This window comes from Aotus nancymaae, unplaced genomic scaffold, assembly GCF_030222135.1.
Source record: "Aotus nancymaae isolate 86718 unplaced genomic scaffold, 86718_ANA_hifiasm-v0.15.2.pri h1tg000002l, whole genome shotgun sequence".
NCBI classification, from domain to species: domain Eukaryota; kingdom Metazoa; phylum Chordata; class Mammalia; order Primates; family Aotidae; genus Aotus; species Aotus nancymaae.
The window spans coordinates 55,640,245-55,666,482 of record NW_026988413.1 but is presented as its reverse complement, the minus strand read 5'-3'; the positions used below and the strand labels follow the sequence as shown (position 1 = coordinate 55,666,482).

Below are 26,238 nucleotides of genomic sequence, written 5' to 3'. Positions count from 1 at the left end.
TGTATCCTAGGCTAGAGTGCAGTGGTGCTATCTTGGCTCACTGCAACCTTTGCCTCCCAGATTCAAGAGATTCTTCTGCTTCAGCCTCCCAGCTAGCTGGGATTATAGGTGCCTGCCACCACACCTGACTAATTTTTGTATTTTTAGTACTGACAGGGTTTCACCATGTTGGCCAGGCTGGTCTTGAACTACTGACCTCAGGTGATCTGCCCACCTCAGGTGATCTGCCCGCCTCAGCCTCCAGAGTTCTGGGATTACAGGTGTGAGCCACCATACCTGGCCCAATTCTGCTTTAATATGATTTTTCCAGATACTTTTTAATCAGTTTTCAAAATGACATTTATAAATGTTATATATATGTCTCTCTCTACATATATATGCACATGCACACATATGTATATATATGTGAACACATATTTGTGTAAATATATGAAAATGATACAGGGTTTGAAAAATGTTTCAGCATATATAAATCTATGTCTTTTTCAAAATAATAGACCATACAGTATTTCACAATATGAATGTACCATAACTTATTCAACCATACCCTTATTGAAAGACATTTAAATCTTTTCATTTTGGTGAATATTCTTATTTATAGATGTTTGAATAAATGTAAAAGTTTCTATAGAATAAATTTCTATAATTTATGTTAAAGAATAACTTAAATTTTTTTTTTAAATACTACCAAATTGCCTTCCACAAAAGCCATACCAGCTTACCCTGAAATTCAGTTTTGATTATAGTTGTTCATATGTAAACATTCTAACATCCCAGAACTAAGCAAAAATCCCTCTATGACATATGCTGTTCATGAAAGAGTGGAAGGAAAAGAATATATAAGCATTTCCACAGCATAGTGACAATTTCATCTTTAGCCTATAAACAGAAAGTGGGACCAGGATAAAAGCATGACTTCCTTTATTTTTTCAATGAGAAAAGCATAGCAGACACCCTCACCTCACACTCCTATTCCTTTCCCACCCAAAAAATCAAGCAACTGAATAACCAGGCTGCCACCAATGGATAACCACGTTCACAAGTGAAATTAAGGTTGACATTTTAACCAAATGAAAGTAAGAGGGCTAGTAAAAACTCACAATGTCTTATAAAACTACTGCTCAGACATGTTGTGTATCATGTCTGCTCACACTCTACGGGCCAGTGCATGACATAGGGCCACACCCTACATAATCCTCTTTTAGGAAGCCTATACTTGGAAGCACTCACTGCAGCCTACTATAGGTGACTGTATTTCTTATGTTGTGGGTGTGATGAGGAGGTAAGAAGAAAGGAATTGCCACAGTTGAGATCTTACTCTTCTGATAGGACAAGTGCTTTAAAGATAATTAGATATCAGTGCGGAAGAGTAGAGGCTTTATTTGTATTGCCACTTGAAAAAAAAAAGTCAGATGACAGTGCAGTGACATTGCAATTAAATTGCAGTGCTGGCTACCAATGGGCATGGGGTTTCTTTCTGGTTTGATGAAAATACTCTAAAATTAAATTGTGGTGATGGTTGCATAACTCTGTAAATACTAAAAACCACTGGAGATACACTTTGAAAGGGTGCATTTTTCATGGTATGTGAGTTATAGTTCAACAAAACAGTTATTTAAAAAATGTATTCTGGGATTGTAAACTAGTACCTTCTATAATTTGAAAAACTTTTTTTCTTGGGTGGTGTGAAAAATATATATTCAGAGAAGTTATAGATGATATTTTAAGAACTCAATTTTATCACATTTCAAATAAATTTAACATACCTATGAAGTTTTTAAGCTTTTTATTGTGGAAGATTTCAAACATATACTCTGCTACAATAGTATAATAAAGCCCATACATATATTGTTCTGCTTCAACAATTATCAACTAATTTTGTTTTTGCTGTACTTCAGATTATTTGAGTCCTAAGTAGCATATTTTATCTGAAAATGTTTATTACATTTATCTAAAAGATAAGGACTCTGCTGTTGAAACATAATCATAGTGTCATTTTGTAGATCCAAAAAACAAGAGTAACTTTTTAGTATTATCAAATATTCATATTTTCCTAATTGTCCTATAAATAGTATTTTTGTGAAATCTTTCACTTGAAAAAAAATCTAGTACTGTGAATTATTAGAAAATATGGTATTCACAGCAAGAAAATAGTATTTCTAAAAATATACCTAAACTATTTCTCATATAATGCTAAAAATGTGAAAGAGAACTTCTTTTGCTCCTTTGATGATGTATCTATACTTTGATATGTAAATATAAGTGTGTGTGTGTGTGTGTGTGTGTGTGTGTGTGTCTGCCTGCAAGTGGTTACCTTTGTGAAAAAGGAACGGAGGGGAGGGGAAAGATTTTTAATTTATTCTCTATACTATTTGAATCTTCTAACTATTGCTATGTATTACTTTTCTTTAAAAACTAAATAGTAAAAGGAATTACCTAGGTTTTTCTCTTTTTTTTTCTTTTTATTTTCCTCTATTAAAATATGATGTTACTTTCTAAATATAGTAAGAGAAAAGACTGAAGTGAAGAATAACAGTTATTATAAAATGCAGCCAAGAGTGCACATATACCATTGAGCACTATACACTTGCTAAGAATGGGCTGCAAATTTGCCTCTGGACTTTGTAGTAATCTGTTAGAAGAGACTAAGGTGTTGAGATACGCAAGATACACATTTTATGAGAGAAAAGCAAACAAATTGCTTTGGACAAGCGTAGCTAGTAGTCTTAATAAAGCCAGAAGAAAATTTCTTCTAAAGGTTCTCACAGAAGGGTTCTCACAGAAGATACTGCTTTATAAAGAACATGCCATCTACGCTATCTATAGCTGAATACAGGGTTTTTAAGGTTTTCTAATATACCTAAATATAAGCTGATGAAAACCACCAGGGTGAAATCAGTAAAAATAATACACAAATGACAACAGCATGATATGATCCTGGCATGAAGTCCTCTGCTGGTCTGACTGACTAGGATATTTGTTGGAATCATAAATGCAGATGACTACAGGGGCCAGGCAGGTAATTTAATGAGCAAAGCCTGTGTCTATGAGATGATGGTGTACATGTGCAAATGAGAGAGAGAGAGAGAGTGTGTGTGTGTGTTTGTATGTGTGTTTGTGTGTGTGGACTATGACCACTGGAAAACCCCAGCCCTAGTTAAATGGAGCAGCAGCCATTTTTCAGCCCTAGCAGATGTTGCCATATGGGGATACCAGTACAATGTTGCCAGATCTTCTACGTCTGACATCTCAATTTTTCAGTGTTGGCTAAAATTTTTTTAAATACTCTGTGGGTCAAACAAAATAATTCCATGGGCTAAACTGATCCATGTCTGTGACTGCTTATCTAAAGGAATGAATTGATATCATGTCCTTCAGATATTCCTCACCAGCTTGCTTCTCTCAGCACATATACATGTTTAAATTACTTTATAAGTCAGGGGTATGATTGACTTCCTTTTGCAAGAATAGAGTTGCTTAAATAACATGGGTTCCTGAATAGAAAGCCAAAGAGAAAAAGAAGGTAATTCATTTATTTTCAATCACTTGATTCAATTTTTATGAAATGATTAAATGATCAGCAGAGTATTCATTGGCCTTCTTTCATGGTGTACTTGGAACTGACCGGGAAGAGGCTTAGCTAATTTAAGAGAGGCCAAAAATGATCTGGTGTCAGCACTCAGAAGGCACTGTCTTCTCATTTTTCTTCTTGCATTTATATGTTCCACCATTGATATTAATGCTTGATATTCTCTTACTCATATGTAGCCAGTTCAGAGTTCACAGATGATGTGATTAGAAGATTTGGCTTCTAACTTTATTAGAACCAAAGAGTATCATGGAAATGTCTATGTGTGGCTACAAAGGTGCTCTGATTCTTATACAGTGTCTTCTGTACCTAAAGCCCTTCTGACACATGCATGTCACTATGCTGAGTTGAGGAGAATGCTCCAATAAAGTGATCATTAGGGTTTTCTCAAGGACAACAAAAATATAGCTCTTGGACAGAGAAGGATCATATTTCAAGATGGCTTCAAATATTCAGTTAATCAAAATCAAACTCACAAGACTACATCCAGATAAAAATTTCAGAGACCACACCCAGAAATACATCAGATTTATTTTTTTTCTATTATAAATCCAGGGAAAAAATAAGATTTTTGAAAAGTTTGGTGTAAAACAAAATGATTCATAGTAATAACTAAAGAAATTTTCTTGAGTATTTGGAATACATGGCATCCTATTAATTAATGGTGTACATATTTCCATTTGGAGTTGTTTGACATGTTTGAAGTTAATAACCATTATGCTCCCACTACAGTGTGACAGTAGATTATTAAATAAACACACATTCCTAGCATTTACCTCTTCTGTTAGAGTATTGTTTATCAAGAGTTTTCTTCATATTCAAGCTTTGACATTATGTACCCAGACATTTTAGCTTTTATTACTAAATTGCTAAATTAAGAAAATTTTAATTTAGATTAAGTTTCACAATCTGTAATTATTTATCTGTATTCATTCTAAAAAGATTTGAAGTAGTTTATAATGAAGTATAGAGATGTATGTTTTTAAAAAAAAATGGGAAAAGAACAACATTTAGTTTATGAATGGAATGGTGGAACTGGAAGGTGTAGGGATAGTGAATTACTAACCTGAAATCTTAAGCATGAATAGCTGTTAAAATTTAGTAGAAAACCTTGGGAGGCCAAGGCGGGTGGATCACCTGAGGTCAGGAGTTCAAGACCAGCCTGGCCAACATGGTGAAACCCCATCTGTACCAAAAATTCAAAAATTAGCCAGGTGTGGTGGCGGGTGCCTGTAATCCCATCTACTTGGGAGGCTGAGGCAGGAAGAATCGCTTGAATCCAGGAGGCGAAGATTGCAGTCAGCCGAGATTACACCATTGTACTCCAGCCTGGGTGACAAAGCGAGACTTCAGCTAAAAAAAAAATTGTAGCATACTTAACTCTTAACTTCTGGTAAAAAGATAAATTTAAATTGCATAGTTCTTATCAACTACTAAAATGAAACATACTAATTGATAAGAAGAAATAAATATTGCCTAGCATTGAAGTTTAAGAACGATTTACCACACAGATCCTGTTAAGGACATTGAACAAACACAATTATCAAATTGCAATTTAATAAAAAATACCAAAACATTCCTTACTTGGTCATTTCCACATAGGCTTTTGGCAAAAGTTTGAGAACATAATGTTCAATAGATTTCTATGAAAGCTGAAGAAATGTAAATGGACTTTGTCATTTTGGGGTAATGGTAATGTGACTAGTAATAGACTTAGTAATTTCTGTGCCTCTTAAAGTATCCCACATAGTAAACAAACAAAAATATTGAATGCAACACATTTTTAAGACTCACAAACCTTCTGAAATCTCTGATTTTCATTTATTCAGCAAGTATTTACTGATGTTATGACATATATGCCTATTCTGTACATGCCCTAGAATTTTCATGAATTTATTGCATCTTTAGATGATCCCTAAGTGTTTATATATAATGTGAATATCCACCTAAGGAAGGGTTATACTTACTATTAATTAACCCTCTGAGTATATACATATTAAATTCTATATTCAACTAAAATTTTCATGAAATCTATAGATAATTTTTACCTATAGCAAGGTGAAGATATGCAGTTAAAAAGTAAAAAGCTTCAACAAAACTACATGAGTCATGAATGCCACCATCATCCATCCAGTCATCCAATCCAGTCATGCTTAGTTCTTCCATCTCCTTTAGACTTCTCTACTCCCAGCAAGTCAGTGATTAGATTATCTTTATTTTATTACCTCACTTCCTGTATCATTCAGGATCCAATCAGAGAGTAGAACTATGAGGAGAGATACATACATAATACATATAATGTGTATTATAAATATTCCCTCTCCCTCCCCATATTCTATTCCTGTCCCCCCGCACTACTCTCTCCTTCTATTTATTAAGAAAGGGATTTGTTACAGGGATCTGACTTTCTGTAATTGTGGGAGCTGGTTGAACATTCTCTATAATGCTGTCTGTTGTCTTTGCCTCAGATGCTAAAGATTGAAATCCACTGCCTGCTACTTCCACTTCCACTGCCAGCTTCAAATAATCATCACCTCTTGATTATACCATTTTTTGCTTGGTCTTCTCATTCTACCTTTGCCTCAGTACTATCTATTCGCCACAGAGTGTCCAATGATCCTTTTATAAGTCACATAACTTCATTTATCTGCTTGAACCCTCTAATTTCTGCACCTGGCTTGAATTTCTCCTCCGAAAATGGGATTTTCCTTTCTATCATATTGTCAGCCTGCAAATTTTCCAAACTTTTATGCTCTGCTTCCCTTATAAAACTGAATGCCTTTAACAGCACCCAAGTCACATCATGAATGCTTTGCTGCTTAGAAATTTCTTCTGCCAGATACCCTAAATCATCTCTCTCAAGTTCAAAGCTCCACAAATCTCTAGGGCAGGGGCAAAATGCTGCCAGTCTCTTTGCCAAAACATCAAGAGTCACCTTTGCTCCAGTACCCAACAAGTTCCTCACCTCCATCTAAGACCACCTCAGCCTGGATTTTATTGTCCATATCATTATCAGCATTTTGGTCAAAGCCATTCAACAAGTCTCTAGGGAGTTCCAAACTTTCCCACATTTTCCTGTCTTATTCTGAGCCCTCCAAGCTGTTCCAACCTCTGCCTATCACCCAGTTCCAAAGTTGCTTCCACATTTTCTGGTATCTTTTCAGTAGCACCCCACTCTATTGGTATCAATTTACCTTATTACTCCATTTTCATGCTGCTGATAAAGACATACCGAGACTGGGCAATTTACAAAAGAAAGAGGTTTATTGGACTTAGAGTTCCACATGGCTGGGGATGCCTCACAACCATAGTGGAAGGCAAGGAGGAGCAAGTCACATCTTACATGGATGGCAGCAGGCAAAGAGAGAACTTGTGCGAGCAAAGCTTTGTTTTTAAAGCCAACAGATCTTGTGAGACTTACTCACTATTATGAGAACAGCACAGGAAAGACCCGCCCTATAATTCAATTACTTCCCACCGGGGTCCTACCAAGACACATTGGAATTGTGGGAATTACAGTTCAGGATGAGATTTGGGTGGGTGCACAGCCAAACCATATCAGCTACCATATATATTATGCCAGCTGTGATAAATTTTATGGAGAAAATTAAAACATGGTAGTGAAAATGAGAATTTTGTGGAATGGTTTAGGCTGCCATTTTAGTAGAATGGCTCTTCCTGCAGAGAGACTCTAATAGAGAGCTTGAGAGCTCCATGAAGGCCCTTCTTTTCCTCTTTGCTCTAGCATTTTAAAACATTATTTTTTTGTTTTGAAAACATAATTAACTTTGGGGCAGATTTTTTTTTACTATTTATTCAAATACTCATTGAGAAAGATTTTTTGTGAAGTATAGTACTTGTATGTTTTCTAAATTATTCTTTAAAATTATTTTTGTAACTAGCAAGCTATATTTGGAGTGAATGCATGTTTGGCCAGTATCCATCCATGCCTGTCAGATGGAAATAAGTGCACAGCATTCATTTTAAGAGGCAACAGGAATAATGCAGTTTGTAAAGTTATAGGTATGAATTATAGTCACATTTTCCCTAACTTCTCATCTCAGAATTATTCACACACATTTTATTTCTTTAAATACACATCCTAATTCCAAAATAATTGATCACAATAACATAACTGGTTACAACTATTTTGTGCCTACAATAATTGGTCACAGTTATTTTGTGACCACAATAATTGGTCACAAAATGATCTTTCCTTTTTTTGCATGCTTGTTCATAATGAGGTCTTCATGTGCATGTTTATTGTCATTGTTTTCATACTATAGTTGTTCAATAAATATTTGTTGTCTAAATAAAAGGAAAACTACATGAGTCTAGTTTTAGAAGAACATTTTATATTTCTAGTAATACAAACATTTTATATTGTTAATAGTCAAGGAATTTAAAATATCTAGAAAAAGTTTCAGACTCTTATAAAATTTATCTGGCTATTTAAACCAGCCATTTGTATTTCTGATAAAAGCAGGTGTTTCTGGTCAAGTTAATATGTATTTATTTTGAACATTGGCTTTGGGAGCCCAGACAGCTAACATATGTGCCAGGTGGTTTTAATCATAATGGGTAAAAAAAATGAAAAGTAAAATGTTGAAATGCAAGACCTATATTTAACTCCAAAGCATAAACCTAACTATTTTCTCAACTCCTGTCCTTTGTTTTAGTGGGAAACTTTGTGTGATATTAGTTTGAAATATATAAGGAACCTCTCCAAAGACAGTAAGCAAAAAGGATGACATTAACTTTATAGAGGCTCTCCTATGAGAGACAGTATGAGGCATTATGTGGACATTTGTAATAGATTTTACATGTTGAATATCCCTTATCCAAAATGCTTAGGACCAGAAATGTTTCCGATTTTGAATTTTTTCAGATTTCTAAATACTTGCATATACATAATTGGGATATTTTGGGGATAGGACCCAGTGTAAACACGAAATTCATTTATGTTTCATATACACCTTATATATATATATATAGCCTAAAGGTAATTTTATACAGTATTTTAAATAGTTTTGTGCATGAACAAAGTTAGTATACATTGAACCATGAGAAAGTAAAGGTGTCACTATCTCAGCCACTCATGTGGAAATATGTGGTTGTTTGTCATCACCAGCATTCCTGACTCTGAATGTATTTGCTACCAAAGAGCCATCATTTTCTTACACTTATCCACATGTAAATGCTTAACAGTAAAAATATATGACCTGCCATTAATACAGTAAAATAATGTGTTCAGGATGACTAAGCAGCACAGTAGTATCACCAGAATACCTGTACTGGCTGCTAAATAACAGCAACCACAAGCAACAGCAGGCTTACCATCTCCATCTATGATGCTGTGTTTTGATTAAAAGGTGACTGTACACTGTATTTCATTTTATTTTTTTAGGTGAGAAGAAACATTAGAAGCACCTGAAGGACCAGGAAGTGGGTGCTCTAGGGATGATTAGGTAATCTGCTAAATGGCTTTTTAAAAAATTTCCTCCAGAGTTATCTGCCTCATAAACAATGGTTTTTGTCTTAGAATTTTCTCTTTCATTTTATAAACTGATATGACTTCTTGTTCAATTATGAATGTATACTGCTCTAGTCCTTCAATAATCCATCATACATTTTAACTATGCCTTCTATAGGCATCTTTTCTTTGGCGTTAATGACATCATCTTCATCATCACTATTACTGTGATCATCTTGATCCAGAACCATTTCAGCTATTTCAACATTGGTCAGTGAACAACTGGAGGCTCACTGTCAATGTTAAAAGCTTCTTTGATATCTACTTCTCTCAGCTTGCTGATGAATTCTGAAGGTATATTATTTTGCATACATAAGGAGGTCAGACATCCATTTTGTCCTAACTTGACATATGAAATCCCTCAAAGTAACTACTTTGTTCATCATCTTCACTGCATATAGTCACAGGTTAGAGATTGCAGGCATGCAAAATTGTATCTTTTTTTTTTTATTGTATTTTAGGTTTTGGGGTACATGTGAAGAACATGCAAGATTGTTGCATAGGTACACATGTGGCACTGTGATTTGCTGCCTTCCTCCCCTTCACCTATATCTGGCATTTTTCTCCATGATATCTCTCCCCTACTCCCCACCCCCCCGCTGTCCCCTCCCCTATTTCCCCCAACAGACCCCAGTGTGTAGTGCTCCCCTCCCTGTGTCCATGTGTTCTGATTGTTCAACACCCGCCTATGAGTGAGAACATGCGGTGTTTGATTTTGTGTTCTTGTGTCAGTTTGCTGAGAATGATGGTTTCCAGCTTCATCCATGTCCCTACAAAGGACATGAACTCATCGTTTTTTATGACTGCATAGTATTCCATGGTGTATATGTGCCACATTTTCCCTGTCCAGTCTATCATAGATGGGCATTTGGGTTGGTTCCAGGTCTTTGCTATTGTAAACTGTGCTGCAATGAACATTCGTGTGCATGTGTCCTTATAGTAGAATGATTTATAATCCTTTGGATATATACCCAGTAATGGAATTGCTGGGTCAAATGGAATTTCTATTTCTAGGTCCTTGAGGAATCGCCACACTGTCTTCCACAGTGGTTGAACTAATTTACACTCCCACCAACAGTGTAAAAGTGTTCCTATTTCTCCACATCCTCTCCAGCATCTGTTGTCTCCAGATTTTTTAATGATCGCCATTCTAACTGGCATGAGATAGTATCTCAATGTAGTTTTGATTTGCATTTCTCTAATGACCAGTGATGATGAGCATTTTTTCATATGCTTGTTGGCCTCATGTATGTCTTCTTTTGTAAAGTGTCTGTTCATATCCTTCACACACTTTTGAATGGGCTTGTTTGTTTTTGTCTTGTAAATCTGCTTTAGTTCGTGGTAAATTCTGGATATCAGTCCTTTGTCAGATGGGTAAACTGCGAAAATTTTTTCCCATTCTGTTGTTTGCCAATTCACTCTAATGACTGTTTCTTTTGCCATGCAGAAGCTGTGGAGTTTGATCGGGTCCCATTTGTCTATTTTGGCTTTTGTTGTCAATGCTTTCGGTGTTTTGGTCATGAAGTCCTTGCCTACGCCTATGTCCTGAATGGTTTTGCCTAGATTTTCTTCTAGGGTTTTTATGGTGTTAGGTCTTATGTTTCAGTCTTTAATCCATCTGGAGTTAATGTTAGTGTAAGGTGTCAGGAAGGGGTCCAATTTCTGCTTTCTGCACATGGCTAGCCAGTTTTCCCAACACCATTTATTTAACAGGGAATCCTTTCCCCACTGCTTGTTTTTGTCAGGTTTGTCAAAGATCGGATGGTTGTAGATATGTTGTGTTGCCTCCGAGGCCTCTGTTCTGTTACATTGATCTATATCTCTGTTTTGGTACCAGTGCCATGCTGTTTTGATTACTGTAGCCTTGTAGTATAGTTTGAAGTCCGGTAGTGTGATGCCTCCCACTTTGTTCTTTTTGCTTAGAATTGACTTGGCTGTGCAGGCTCCCTTTTGGTTCCATATGAAGTTTAAGGTGGTTTTTTCCAGTTCTGTGAAGAAGATCATTGGTAGCTTGATGGGGATAGCGTTGAATCTGTAAATTACTTTGGGCAGTATGGCCATTTTCATGATAATGATTCTTCCTAACCATGAGCTGCTTGGTTATACCTTCCAAACAATGATTCTCCATCTGTTTGTGTCCTCTCTTATTTCGTTGAGCAGTGGTTTGTAGTTCTCCTTGAAGAGGTCCTTTATGTTCCATGTTAGTTGTATTTTTAGGTATTTTATACTCTTTGTAGCAATTGTGAATGGCAGTTGGTTCTTGATTTGGCTCTCTTTAAGTCTGTTATTGGTGTATAGGAATGCTTGTGATTTTTGCACATTGATTTTGTATCCTGAGACTTTGCTGAAGTTGCTTATCAGTTTCAGGAGATTTTGGGCTGAGACAATGGGGTCTTCTAGATATACAATCATGTCGTCTGCAAATAGAGACAATTTGACTTCCTCCTTTCCTAATCGAATACGCTTTATTTCTTTTTCTTGCCTGATTGCTCTGGCTAGAACTTCCAGTACTATATTGAATAGGAGTGGTGAGAGAGGGCATCCTTGTCTAGTGCCAGATTTCAAAGGGAACGCTTCCAGTTTTTGCCCATTCAGTATGATATTGGCTGTTGCTTTGTTGTAAATAGCTTTTATTATTTTGAGATACGTTCCATCAATAACTAGTTTATTGAGGGTTATTAGCATAAAGTGCTGTTGAATTTTGTCAAAGGTCTTCTCTGCATCAATTGAGATAATCATGTGGTTTTTGTCTTTGATTCTGTTTATGTGGTGAATTACGTTTATAGACTTGTGTATGTTGAACCAGCCTTGCATCCCCGGGATGAAGAATCCTACTTGATCGTGGTGGATAAGCTTTTTGATGTGCTGTTGCAATCGGCTTGCCAGTATTTTATTGAAGATTTTTGCATCTATGTTCATGGATATTGGCCTGAAGTTTTCTTTTCTTGTTGAGTCTCTGCTGGGTTTTGGTATCAGGATGATGTTGGTCTTATAAAATGATTTGGGAAGGACTCCCTCTTTTTGGATTATTTGGAATAGTTTCAGAAGGAATGGTACCAGCTCCTCTTTGTATGTCTGGTAGAATTTGGCTGTGAGCCCATCTGGAACTGGGCTTTTTTTGGATGGTAGGCTCTTAATTGCTGCCTCAACTTCAGACCTTGTTATTGGTCTATTCAGGGTTTCGGCGTCTTGCTGGTTTAGGCTTGGGAGAAGGCAAGTGTCCAGGAATTTATCCATTTCTTCCAGGTTTACTAGTTTATGCACATAGAGTTGCTTGTAATAATCTCTGATGATGGTTTGAATTTCTGTGGAATCTGTGGTGATATCCCCTTTATCGTTTTTTATTGTACCTATTTGATTATTCTCTCTTTCTTTTTTATTAATCTGGTTAGTGGTCTATTTTGTTGGCCTTTTCAAAAAACCAGCTCCTGGATTTATTGATTTTTTGAAGGGTATTTTGTGTCTCTGTCTCCTTCAGTTCTGCTCTGATCTTAGTTATTTCTTCTCTTCTGCTACGTTTTGAGTTTTTTTGATCTTGCTCCTCTAGTTCTTTCAATTTTGCTGATAGGGTGTCAATTTTAGATCTCTCCTTGCTTCTCTTGTGGGCACTTAGTGCTATATATTTTCCTCTAGAGACTGCTTTAAATGTGTCCCAGAGATTCTGGTATGTTGTGTCTTTGTTCTCGTTGGTTTTGAAGAACATCTTTATTTCTGCCTTCATTTCATTGTTTATCCAGTCAACATTCAAGAGCCAGTTGTTCAGTTTCCATGAAGCTGTGCAGTTCTGAGTTAGTTTCTGAATTCTGAGTTCTAACTTGATTGCACTGTGGTCTGAGAGACTGTTTGTTATGATTTCCATTATTTTGCATTTGCTGAGGAGTGATTTACTTTGAATTATGTGGTCAATTTTAGAGTAGGTGTGATGTGGTGCTGAGAAGAATGTATATTCTGTGGATTTGGGGTGGAGAGTTCTGTAAATGTCTATTAGGTTTGCTTGGTCCAGGTCTGAGTTCAAGTCCTGGATATCCTTGTTAATTTTCTGTCTCGTTGATCTGTCTAATATTGACAATGCGATGTTAAAGTCTCCCATTGTTATTGTGTGGGAGTCTAAGTCTCTTTGTAAGTCATTTAGAACTTGCCTTATGTATCTGGGTGCTCCTGTATTAGGTGCATATATATTTTGGATGGTTAGCTCTTCTTGTTGCATTGATCCTTTTACCATTATGTAATGTCCTTCTTTGTCTCTTTTGATCTTTGTTGCTTTAAAGTCTGTTTTATCAGGGATGAGAATTGCAACTCCTGCTTTTCTTTTGCTCTCCGTTTGCTTGGTAAATCTTTCTCTATCCCTTTATTTTGAGCCTTTGTGTATCCTTGCATGTGAGATGCGTTTCCATGATACAGCACACCGATGGGTTTTGGCTTTTTATCCAATTTGCCATTCTGTGTCTTTTGATTGGGGCATTTAGTCCATTTACATTTAGGGTTAATATTGTTATGTGTGAATTTAATACTGCCATTTTGATGCTAGCTGGCTGTTTTGCCCGTTAGTTGATGCAGATTCTTCATTGTATTGGTGCTCTTTACCATTTGGTATGTTTTTGGAGTGGCTGGTACTGGTTGTTCTTTTCTATGTGTAGTGCCTCTTTCAGGAGCTCTTGTAAAGCAGGCCTGGTGGTGGTGAAATCTCTGAGTATTTGCTTGTTCGCAAAGGATTTTATTTCTTCTTCACTTATGGAGCTTAGTTTGGCTGGATATGAAATTATGGGTTGAAAGTTCTTTTCTTTAAGGATGTTGAATATTGGCCCCCACTGTCTTCTGGCTTGTAGGGTTTCTGCTGAGAGATCTGCTGTGAGTCTGATGGGCTTCCCTTTGTGCGTAACCTGACCTTTCTCTCTGGCTCCCCTTAGCATTTTCTCCTTCATTTCAACCCTGGTGAATCTGACGATTATGTTCCTTGGGGTTGCTCTTCTTGAGGAATATCTTTGTGGTGTTCTCTGTATTTCCTGGACTTGAATATTGGCCTGCCTTTCTAGGTTGGGGAAGTTTTCCTGGATAACTTCCTGAAGTTATCTTCAGGATAAAATCCTGAAGAGTATTTTCCAGCTTGGATTCTTTCTCTTCGTCACATTCAGGTACACCTATCCAACGTAGATTAGGTCTTTTCACATAGTCCCATATTTCTTGTTGACTTTGTTCATTCCTTTTTACCCTGTTTTCTCTAATCTTGCCTTCTCGTTTTATTTCATTGAGTTGATCTTCGACCTCTATTATCCTTTCTTCTGCTTGGTCGATTCGGCTGTTGAAACTTGTACATGCTTCGCGAAGTTCTCATGTTGTGTTTTTCAGCTCCATCAATTCATTTATATTCCTCTCTAAGTTGTCCATTCTCATTAGCATTTCCTCAAATCTTTTTCAACGTTCTTGATTTCTTTGCATTGGGTTAGAACATGTTCTTTTAGCTCACAGAAGTTTCTTATTACCCACCTTCTGAAGCCTGATTCTGTCATTTCATCACACTCTTTCTCCATCCAGCCTTGTTCTCTTGCTGGCGAGGAGTTGTGATCCTTTGTAGAAGAAGAGCTGTTCTGGTTTTGGGTGTTTTCATCCTTTTTGCACTGGTTTCTTCCCATGTTTGTGGATTTATCCACCTGTGGTCTTTGTCATTGCTGACTTTTAGATTGGGTCTCTGAGTGGACGTCTAGTTTGCTGATGATGAAGTTATTTCTGTTGCTTAATTTTCCTTCTAATAGTCTGGCCCCTCTGCTGTAGGACTGCTGAGGTTCACTCCAGGCCCTGCTTGCCTGGGGTCATCTGCAGCAGCTGCAGAACAGTAAGGGTTGCTACCAGTTTCTTCTTCTGCTATCTTTCTCCCAGAAGGATGCCCGCCAAATGTCAGTCTGATCTCTCCTTTGTGAGGTGACTCTTTGTATATACGGGAGTCAGGGAGCTGTTTGAGGAGACAGACTGTCCTTTATAGGGGCTCAGACACTGAGCTGTGAGCTCCATTGTTCATTCAGAGCTGCTGGGCAGGTACGTTTAAGTCTGCTGCAGCTGAACTCATACACCCCTTTTTTTTCCCCCAGGTGCTCTGTCCTGGGGAGTTAGGGCTTTATTTAGGAATTTCCGTTATTCTGCTGCCTTTTTTTCAGGGCTGCCCTGCCCAGCAAGGAGGCAGGCTAGTCACTGTCTGCCTGCAGAGGCTTTGCTGAGCTGCTGTGGGCTCCGCCCAGCTGCCATGTGAACTTCCCTGCAGTCCCGTTTATATGGGTGTAGTTAGAACTGCCTTGGCAATGGTGGCCCACCTCTGTAATGGTGTACTCTCTCTGTAATGGTGGGTTGCCTCGGCAATGGCAGGCTGCCTCAGCAAAGTCAGACTCCTCCGTAGTGGTGGAGTACCTCGGTAATGGTGTACGCCCCTCCCCCACAGAGCTGGACCGTCCCAGGTTCAGTTGTGCTTGCTGTGAAGCTCTTAACCCAGAGTGTTTCCAATTGCTGTTTTGTGTGTGTGTGTAGCTGGGGGATGGGACCAGCTGAGCCTGATCACCTGGCTCCCTGTCTCAGAGCCTTTTTTTGTCTTTTAGTTGAACAGTCAACTCTCGCCTGCTGAAAAGGTGCCGGGATCTGTGTGCTTTCCTGTGCGGCGACTCACTGAGCTGGCTGAAACAGGAGCGCTGAGATTCGTGGTGCTTTTTTTTTTCGCCTGGGAATCTCCTGGCCTGGCTCCCTGTTTCAGTCCCCTTTTTTAATCAGATGAATGGGCAACTGTGGCTTCCCGGACCTCCACTTGCCAGACCCAGATCAGTGTGTTTTGTATGGAGAACTGCCTTGCCGGAGCGCCGGCAAAACAGCTAAGCCGGCCAAAACAGCCGCATGGGCCAAAACAGCCAAGCTGGTGACCCATGGGGCTCCTCCGCCTGGGATTCTCCTGGTCTGTGGGCAATAAAAATCCATCTGGAAATGCGGTGTCCACTCACCCTCTGTGTTTTCACTGGGAGCTGCAATCCTGAGCTGCTCCTAAGTGGCCATCTTGGATCTTCTCCTGCAAAACTGTATCTTTAGTCACTGTCTTCCAAGCATTGGCAATAGCATGTATGGAATCTTTCATGCTAAACTCGTTTTGCAAACCTTCCACACCCACACATCTCTGTCTTCACTGCTGCTAGAATACTGTTCAGGAAGGTGTTTTCATATTTACTCTTTGTTGATCTAAGGATACCCTGGCCACATGGCTGAATTAATAGTCACATGTTGAGGATCGTAGATGGCATAAACATTTTTGATGAGAATTTCAGCACGAGGATGAATAGAACAGTTGTCATGAATAACAAAATCTTGTGGTCATCATCTAGTTCAGCTTCCCTGAAGAAAGCTTGAGTCTCTGGTACAAAACGTTGGGAAACCAATCGGAAAATATGTCCCTCGTGATCTGTGCACTTCAGTTAGCGTAATGATCTGTTAGGAAATCCACTCCTTTAAAGTAGGAGGGACACAAACTTTTGCCTGTCACAGCAAGTTTACAATGTGTGTGCATGCTGCATTAGGACATCCCAGCACAGTTATTCTGTCTTTGGCATCCTTAATTCCTACAGGGGTCATCTCATCAGCTGTAGTCAGTGTCTTCCTGGGGCAGTAACACAAAACAGTGATGTTTTATAAACCTTATAGACTTGTTCTGGTGTCAGATTTTCATCAGCAATAACTTTGGCACGCTCATCAATCATTGCTGCTTTATGATCAGCAGATGCTTTATCACCTCGAATTGTAAAAAAATTAATGTATCTTTTCTTAAGTGAATGCAGCCAGATACATTGAATATTCACAGTTCCCTTCAATTTTACATGATCACATGACATTTTAAGTGGCAAGTGTTCACTGCATTGCTGATGGATCCAATCTTTCAATACACGATCAAAATCATTAGTTTTATGCAGTGGTTTTCTGTTTTTTGCCAATTTTTAATCATCATTTTTAGCATAGAACTCCAATAGTTTATCCTTCTGTTGTTTCAGGTCATATATGGTGGTCATTCTAACACCTTACTCTTCTAGCACACGATGTTTCACATCTGCACCACTGTCAAGTTTCTCCAACAGCTTGACTTTCTGTGCTATACTATAAACATAAATGCTTCCTCTTTTTCTGGTATCTGCAGGCCTTTTGAACACTTTTCAACAATATCTTTACACCACAGAATAGAGACTAAGCAAGAAAACACAGGGAGTAATGCAGATAGATCTTTACCACATGTAGAGCATTTTGGGGAAACTGCTATTGGCACATCCAGCCTACACGTGTCATTTTATTACATTTTATGGATGTGCTTTCATGGAGGAATTTGGGCATGCACAGAAAATATATATTGCAGCTGAAGTGGGAGGGAAGGGTCTTTTTTCCCCCTGGAGATGCTGAATAAACTCTGCCTTATATGCCTGAATTTTTACTGCAGTTCATCACTTGGGGTCAGGTGTTTCAAACTTTGGAGCATTTTGGATTTCAAATTAGGGATGCTGAATCTTTATGTGTTCTTAATCCCATTCACAGCACCTCATATGTGAGGAAACAGACTCAAGTAACTTGGCCAACAAAGTGCACCAAGTGAGTGTGGTAATGATAGCAATGACATGAGGAAGCTGTTTCCAAAGGGAGTTAGGCAACCTCCCCAAAGTCGCTCACTAGGAAAGTGGCAGAGCCAGGATCTAACTCCGTAGTCCAAAAGCAGCACTGTCAGCCTGGAGAGACCACAGAAACTTCTAATCTTAGAATTGAAATAGACTTCACAGATCATCTAGTTTGTTCAACTACTCCAGCACACCAATTTTACAGATGTAGAAACTGAAGTACAGTAATTTTTTTTAATTATACTTTAAGTTCTGGGGTACATGTGCAGATTGTGCAGGATTGTTACATAGGTATACACATGCCTTGATGGTGAAGTACAATAATATTAATGTGCTTTCAAATGAGGATAAGATGTGAAATTATTAGTTGAATTGAATTTTTTGCTGAGTGTGTTGTAGGCATTCACATTTTAGTAAGTAAAGGAGAGGGTGCTGTGGTAATGCCTGGAGAGAAGGATGTCGCTGGCAGTGGGCTAATCATCAGTGAATAAAGTAAACAAGATCCAGGTGTTTGTGCTTTCCTGGGCTCCCCACCCACATCTCTCTCTGTTCCCCTATTTTTATATGCTTAAAAACTGTTGAGGGCACCCTGGGAGTTTAGAGAAATCATAAAGGTATATCTTAAGAGTATGAAGTTCCCCAAAATTAGCCTATTCTTTACCAGTTTCCATTTGGAAGTACTTTTGTTATCTAAAACAATTACAAGAAGTTGCTCATTAAAAGGAAATATCAATAGATCTGTAAGCCTGAACTGTAAGGTTCTCTAGATGGTCTGTTTACTAGATCTCTTGCAGAATAAAAACCATTTGTAATGTCATAGAGTCTTTTTTTGCTTTGGACAGAAATGAATACTTTACTCATGGTATTTATGTATTTATTTATTTATTTATTGAGACGGAATTTCCTTCTTGTTACCCAGGCTGGAGTGCAATGGCGCGATCTCGGCTCACCGCAACCTCCGCCTCCTGGGTTCAGGCAATTCTCCTGCCTCAGCCTCCTGAGTAGCTGGGATTACAGGCACGCGCCACCATGGCCAGCTAATTTTTTTTTTGTATTTTTAGTGGAGACGGGGTTTCACCATGTTGACCAGGATGGTCTCGATCTCTTGACCTCGTGATCCACCCGCCTCGGCCTCCCAAAGTGCTGGGATTACAGGCTTGAGCCACTGCTCCCGGCCCGGTATTTAATTTTTAAAAAGACAACTCCTTTGCCTCTCATTCAAAGCAAAGCTCATTCTCCCCTACTGTCTTCAGCCATGTCCAGTTAAGTGTACACACTCCACAAAGCTGCCTTCTATCAGAGAACTTTTCCTATGAGAGAGGCTCTTTCAGGTTGCAGATTCCACAAACTCCCTCTCTGTAAGGAGCTGGTTTCAGTGTTTCTCATCCTTATAATCAGGAAGTTCATCTCTGCATTTACCATGTATAATCCTATTATATTTCTCCTGGCTCTGCCTGCTGTGCCACTGGGACAGGCTAGACAAATTTCAGTTACTAGGGAGCCTTACCAAACTGTCAAGGGAATGGCTACTGCCATGTGAAGTGCCAGAACAAATTGTAATGTGCCCACCATGCCCTTTAAGTGACAGTAATCCCACTCTGATGCCCAGCTCAGGCTGGCCACTCCTGGAAATTTTAGTACTCCCAATTTATTTTATCCCTCTTCCTCACATTCCCCATCAAAATAACTACTTATTAGCTATTAAGAGTGGAGAAAAGTGATTATCTAATTAAATATTTTTCATTTAAGTATGAATAATTTTAAAAAGACTTTTTTCTCAAGTATTTACTTTTTAAAGTAAGCACCTACTGATTAAAGAATAAAATGCTTTTTACTGAACAGTATTAGCAGTTGGGGCTAATATTGCCTCCTTTCAGGCCTGTTTAGAAATAAGTTTAGAATGAGCATAATCAGAAACTATAAGGTGCCATTACAACTGATCCCAAAGAAATACAAAAGATTCTCAGAGACTCCTGTGAACAGCTCTACTCACATAAACTAGAAAATCTAGAAGAAATTGATAAATTCTTGGAACACACAACCTCCCAAGATTGAATCAGGAAGAAATTGAAACCCCAAACAGATCAATATTGAGTTTCAATATTGAAACAGTAATAAAAAGTCTACCAATCAACAAAAAGCCCAGGACCAGATGGATTCACAGCTGAATTCTCCAGATGTACAAAGAAGGGCTTATTATGAATTCTACTGAAAGTATTACAAATAATTGAGGAGGAGGGACTCCCTCCTAACACATTCTATGAAACCAGCACCACCTTGATACCAAAACCTGGCAAAAACATAAGGAAACAAGAAAACTACAGGCCAGTATTCCTAATAAACATAGACGCAAAAATCCTCAACAAAATACTAGCAACCAAATCCAATACCACATCAAAAAGTTAATTCACCATGATCAAGTAGGCTTCATTCCTGTGATGCATGGTTGGCTCAATATACACAGATCAATAAATGTGATTCACCACATAAACAGAATTGAAAACAAAAACCATATGATCATCTCATTAGACATGGAAAAACTTTGATAAAATCTAACAGCCTTTCATGATAAAAAAAGAAAAAAACCCTCAACAGACTAGAGGCACCAAAGGAACATACATTAAAGTAATGAACCATCTCTGAGACACCCACAGCCAACATCATGCTGAACAGGCAAAAGCTGGAAGCATTCCCCTTGAGAACTAGAACAAGACAAAGATACCCACTCTCACCACTCCTATTCAGCATAATACTGGAAATGCTAGCCAGAGCAGTCAGGCAAGAGAAAGAAAGAAAAGACATCCAGATAGGAAAAGAAAAAGTCAAACTATCTCACTTTGCAGATGATATGATTCTATACCTAGAAAACCCTAAAGACTCTGCTAAAAGTCCCCTGGAAAAATTGCTTTAGTAAAGTTTCAGGATATAAGATTAAATGTACAAAAATCAGTAGCATTTCTATACAACTATTATGTTCAAAATTAGTGCCAACTCAAGAGTAAAATCCCATTTACAATATCCACAAAAGAATAAAATACCTCAGAGTACACCCAAGGAGGTGAACGGTCTCTGCAAGGAGAGCTACAAAACTCTGCTGCAAGAAATCACAGGGCCAGATGCGGTGGCTCACGCCTGTAATCCCAGCATTTTGGGAGGCCAAGGCAGGCGGATCACCTGAGGTCAGGAGTTTGAGAACAGCCTGGCCAACATGGTGAAACCCCATCTCTACTTAAAAAATACAAAAAGTAGCCAGGCGTGGTGGTGTGCACCTATAGTCCCAGCTACTCTGGAGGCTGAGGCAGGAGAATAGCTTGAACTCGGGAGGTGGAGGTTGCAGTGATCTGAGATCACACCATTGCACTCCAGCCTGGGCAACAGAGCAAGACTCCATCTCAAAAAAAAAAAAAAAAAAAAAGAAAGAGAGAAAGAAAGAAAGAGAGAAATCACAGGTCACACACAAACAAATGGAAATGACAATTCATGCTCATGGATTAGAAGCGTTAATATCATTTAAATGGCCATACTGCCCAAAACAATCTGTAGATTCAATGCTATTCCTGTGAAACTACCAATGTCATTTTTCACAGAAATAGAAACAACTATTATAAAATAGTTTATAATGTCTATTCTGGACATAGATCTTGGGAAAGAACTTATGATTAAGTCCTCAAAAGCACTTGCAACAAAAAAATTGACAAGTGGGATCTAATTAAACTAAAGAGCTTATTATGCACAGCAAAAGAAACAACACCAGAGTAAACAGGCATAATTCACAAATTATGCATCCAACAAAGTTCTAATATCCAGAATCTGTAAGGAACTTAACAAACAAAAAACCTTATTGAAAAATGGGCAAAAGACATGAGCAGACACATCTAAAAGAAGACAGACAAGTGGCCAACAAACATGAAAAAATGTTCCACGTCACTGATCATTAGAGAAATGCAAATCAAAACCACAGTGAGGGCCGGGCATGGTGGTTCTGCCTGTAATACCAAAGCACTTTGGGAGGCCAAGGTAGGTGGATCATCTGAGGTCAGGAGTTTGAGACTAGCCTGACCAACATGTTAAAACCCCATCTTGTGCTGGGAGTGAGGAGCGCGCAGAGCTGGCCATGGGCAAGTCAGTTTCCAAACAGTTTCATAATGAGTCCTGAAGGCCCACAATGAGTACCGGCAGAAGCACCGCGTCCCTCCCAACTGAAGCTCTGCAAGAAGCTCAACCGGGAGGCTCAACAGTATTCTGAGGCCCTGGCCAGTACGAGGATCCTCAAGCATAGCCCAGAGTCCAGCCGTGGCCAGTGTGGGGAGAACCTTGCATGGGCATCCTACGATCAGGCAGGAAAGGAGGTGGCTGATAGATGGTACAGTGAAATCAAGAACTATAACTTCCAGCAGCCTGGCTTCACCTTGGGGACTGGACACTTCATGGCCACAGTATGGAAGAACACAAAGAAGATGGGAGTGGGGAAGGCATCCGCAAGTGATGGGTCCTCCTTTGTGTTGGCTAGATACTTCCCAGCAGGGAATGTTGTCAACCAGGGCTTCTTTGAAGAAAACATCCTGCCACCAAAGAAGTAACTTGTCAAATGTAATGGGAAGGTGGCAGACTTAAGAATGTGGATATGAAGTGCATAGAACAACCAAAACCTGGCTGTGCGTCTGCCCCTGTGGGTGTATGTGCTTGTGTGTATGATGCATGTGAGTGTCTCTGGTATATACACTTGGACATACAGTTCTATGTGAGCTCATTCTTATTACAAGAGTGAGCAAATGAAGCATTTACCCTGATGGTTACCTAGACCATGATTATTTGGATTTGGGGGAGCAGGGAATCAGTTTTTTAAATTTTTTGTTATTTTTAAGCAAACTTCTTTTGTATCTTTCTTCTAATATCCATCCCTGGACTTTTTGTATTCCAAATGTTTGTGATGCTGAGAAATGAAGTTCATTTTATGAGATCTTCATGCATCGTAATCTACTTCTGGTAGAAAATTAAGAGTATTAAACCCTCATTTAAATGTGAAAAAATAAATAAATAAATAAATAAATAAAACCCCATCTCTACTAAAAATACAAAAAAATTAGCCCAGTGTGGTGGTGTGTGCCTGTAATCCCACCTACTTAGGAGGTTGAGGCAGGAGAATTGCTTGAACTCAGGAGGAGGAGGTTGCAGTGAGCCAAGACTGTGCCACCGTACTTCAGCTTGAGTGACAGAGTGAAACTATCTCAAATACACAGACACACACAAAAACCACAATGAGATACCATCTCACACCAATCAGAATGGCTGTTATTAAAAAGTTAAAAAGGTAACAGATGCTGGTGAGGCTGTGGAGAAAAGGGAATGCTTATACACTTTTGGTGGGTATGTAAATTAGTTCAGCCACTGTGGAAAGCAGTTTGGAGAATTCTCAAAGAACTCAAAAGTGAATTAACACTCAACCCAGCAATTCCTTTACTGGTCATATATCCAAAAGAAAACAAATCATTGTATACAATGTGTCTCACTTGTTCATCACAGCACTATTCACAATATCAAAGACATGAAATCATTCTAGGTGCTCATCCACAGTGAATTGGAGAAAGAAAATGTACATATACATTGTGGAATACTACAGTGCAATTAAAAAGAACAACATCATGTCCTTTGCAGCAACATGAGTGGAACCGGAGATCATCCTAAGCAAATTAATACAGGAGTAGAAAACCACATACTGCAGTCCCAGCACTTTGGGAGGCCGAGGCTGGTGGATCACAAGGTCAGGAGTTTGAGACCAGCCTGGCCAATATGGTGAAATTTTGTATTTTGTAAAAATACAAAAATAGCCAGGCATGGTGACACGTGCCTGTAGTCCCAGCTACTCAGGAGGCTGAGGCAGAAGAATTGCTGGAACTCTGGAGGTGGAGGTTCCTGGGTGATGGGATCATTCGTTCCCCAAACCTCAGCATCATGCAATATATCCAGGAACCAACCTGCACATGTACCCCCTGAATCTAAAGTAAATTTTGAAAAACTAACAAAACAAAGGAAATAAATTTAGAAGTAATAATAAAGGGTTTAGCAGATTATATTCATAAAGCAAATTCTATCTATTATTAGTATTAGATATTTTAGCATTAGATACTATAGTGCAAATTATCTTTGATTATATAAACAATATTTGCATGGCTTCATCTGAAAAGTTTTCTGTTTTATTACAGTTCATGCTAATAGTTCTGAAATGCAGAGTAGAACAGTAAGCTCAGTTTTTAAAATTTGTTCTTATAGGTCTGATTATATGTCCTTTAAAGATTTTGGTTGCTTTTTCCTGGAATCTCCGATTAATTTGTACTGTATCTATAAGCTTTTATTTTTCTTATATTTCTGTGAAATGTGTGTATTTTTAAATGTGAAAAGTCAAAGTAGAAACATTGCTACAACTAAATCTTAACAAATACTGAGAACCGAGGAAAGATAACCTCATGATTAGTAAATTTTATATTATTCCTATATAACAATGTTAGACTCATTTTTAAATATGCTACTTTCCTGACTCATTTCATTTCTGTTTTTGTTTTGTTTTGTTTTGTTTTGTTTGAGATGGAGTCTCACTGTCTCCCAGGCTGGAGTGCAGTGGTGTGATGGCTCACTCTGAGATTCTGGTTCCAGTGGTTCTCCTGCCTCAGCCTCCTGAGTAGCTGGGACTATGAAGGTGAGCCACCACTCTCAGCTAATTTTTGTATTTTTAGTAGAGAAGGGGTTTCACAGGCCGGGCGTGGTGTCTCATACCTGTAATCCCAGGACTTTGGGAGGCCGAGGCAGGCAGATCACCTGAGATCAGGAGTTCAAGGGTAGCCTGGCCAACATGGTGAAAAACTGTCTCTTCTAAAAATACAAAAAAATTAGCTGGATGTGGTGGCGGGTGCCTGAAATCCCAGCTACTTGGGAGACATAGACGAGAATCACTTGAACTCTGGAGGCAGAAGTTGCAGTAAGCTGAGACAGTGTCTTTGCACTCCAGCCTGGACAACGAGAATGAAACTCCGTCTCAAAAAAATTTAAAAATTACTCAGATATGGTGGGACCTGACTGTAGTTCCCGCTACTTGGGAGGCTGAGATGAGAGGATTGCTTGAGTCTGGGAGGTGGGGTCTCAGTGAGCTGTGATCATGCTACTGCACTCCAGTCTGTGTGACAGAGTGAGAGAACCTGTCTCAAAAAGAAAAAAAAAAGGTAAAAGGAGGTCTTGAATGTTTCACTTTTACTCTATTAGGAATGTAAAATTTTTATATGTAATAATTAAAATATGCTATTTTTCAAACAAAATACAAATGATACTGTTACTTGTTGGATCATTTCTGTGTTCTCAACTTTGTGTGCATGCATTCTTTTTAAGCTATGATTTTGGACTCTGTTTTATTTAAAAAACAATAAATTTTCTTTATAAAACTACCAAAAAGCAAGTGCTAATTTATTTAATATATTCTCCAGTTGAGAAATGGTTATGGAATCCAAGAGGCCATGTGTCCTGAAGTCAGAGAAATCATTCCTATGTTGTAGAGGCTGAACTTCTTTTGTAAGTACCTAGGTGGTCTAGCCGGGTTTCCGGGTAGAATTATAACAATCTTTTATGTCATGATATGCCTTGCCCAAGTTGTGCAATGCAACCGTGAGAACCAAGCAAACCTGTTGTTCAACTAATTCAGTTCTGTTTCTTCTATGTCCAAATTAGGTTATTTCCATACAAACATTGTTTAACAGAATATTTACCACCAGACAAGAAGGGTTGTAAAAATTTTTGTGGACTTAGTGATTAAAGAAAAACAAACCAGTTTGAAAATATGTTGTGAGCCAGCTAGGGCTCAGAGGACTTTATGATCTTGATAAAATTCAGGTTCAGCCAAGAACAGGTGACATCAGATGCAATTGTTCTTTACAGGTGGCTCTCTCTGTCTCCTTTCTACCCACCTGGGCTACCCACAAACTTCTTCCTCATTCTAAGACTATGCTGCAGGTCTGGTAGATGTGTCACATACTGCTGATACAATGCTGGAAGAGGTGCTTTTACTTCCTACTAAGGCCAAAGGCCAAGTTGGTCATTTGATTAGGAGTGAATGAGGTTGTTCTTCATCTGGGGCAGAAGATGGGAGAGAAAGAGGAGTATATGAATGGTCCTGACAGGAGGGCATATTAAGTGTTAGCTTGAACTGTATCAAGTTTCTGTAGTTTTTACACAATGACTGATAGTCATCTGTTTCCTCTGAAGTAGATGATTCATTTTTATGCTTTGTGTTCTGCCTTCTAAATCTATTTTGAGAAAAATGTGAATCAACTAAGTTCAAACTCAATTTTAATTTGTACTTAATTCACTAACTTTTCTTTTTTAATTTTTATTTATTTATTTTAATTTATTTATTTATTTTTGATACCGAATCTTGTTCTGTCACTAGGCTGGAGTGCAGTGGTTTGATCTCGGCTCACTGCAACCTTCGCCTCCTGGTTCCAGCAATTCTCCTG

General features: G+C 38.4%; 1 protein-coding gene and 1 pseudogene across 3 annotated transcripts in view; both read left to right on the top strand.

Moving 5' to 3' along the window:
- The window catches only part of LOC135274240 (Golgi-associated plant pathogenesis-related protein 1-like), a 48,959-nt pseudogene extending 23,785 nt beyond the window's left edge, over positions 1–25,174 (top strand).
- The window catches only part of GSAP (gamma-secretase activating protein), a 223,683-nt gene that overhangs the window by 23,786 nt on the left and 173,659 nt on the right, over positions 1–26,238 (top strand). For 2 of the 3 annotated variants that reach the window (XM_064374846.1, XM_064374836.1), the window contains exon 2: positions 8,997–9,057. The exons of the other annotated variant lie outside the window; for it this stretch is intronic. In XM_064374846.1, the coding sequence (XP_064230916.1) occupies positions 9,050–9,057 (8 nt within the window). In that variant the 5' untranslated portion in view covers positions 8,997–9,049. The remainder of the gene's footprint in view (positions 1–8,996; positions 9,058–26,238) is intronic. 3 annotated transcript variants of the gene reach the window in all.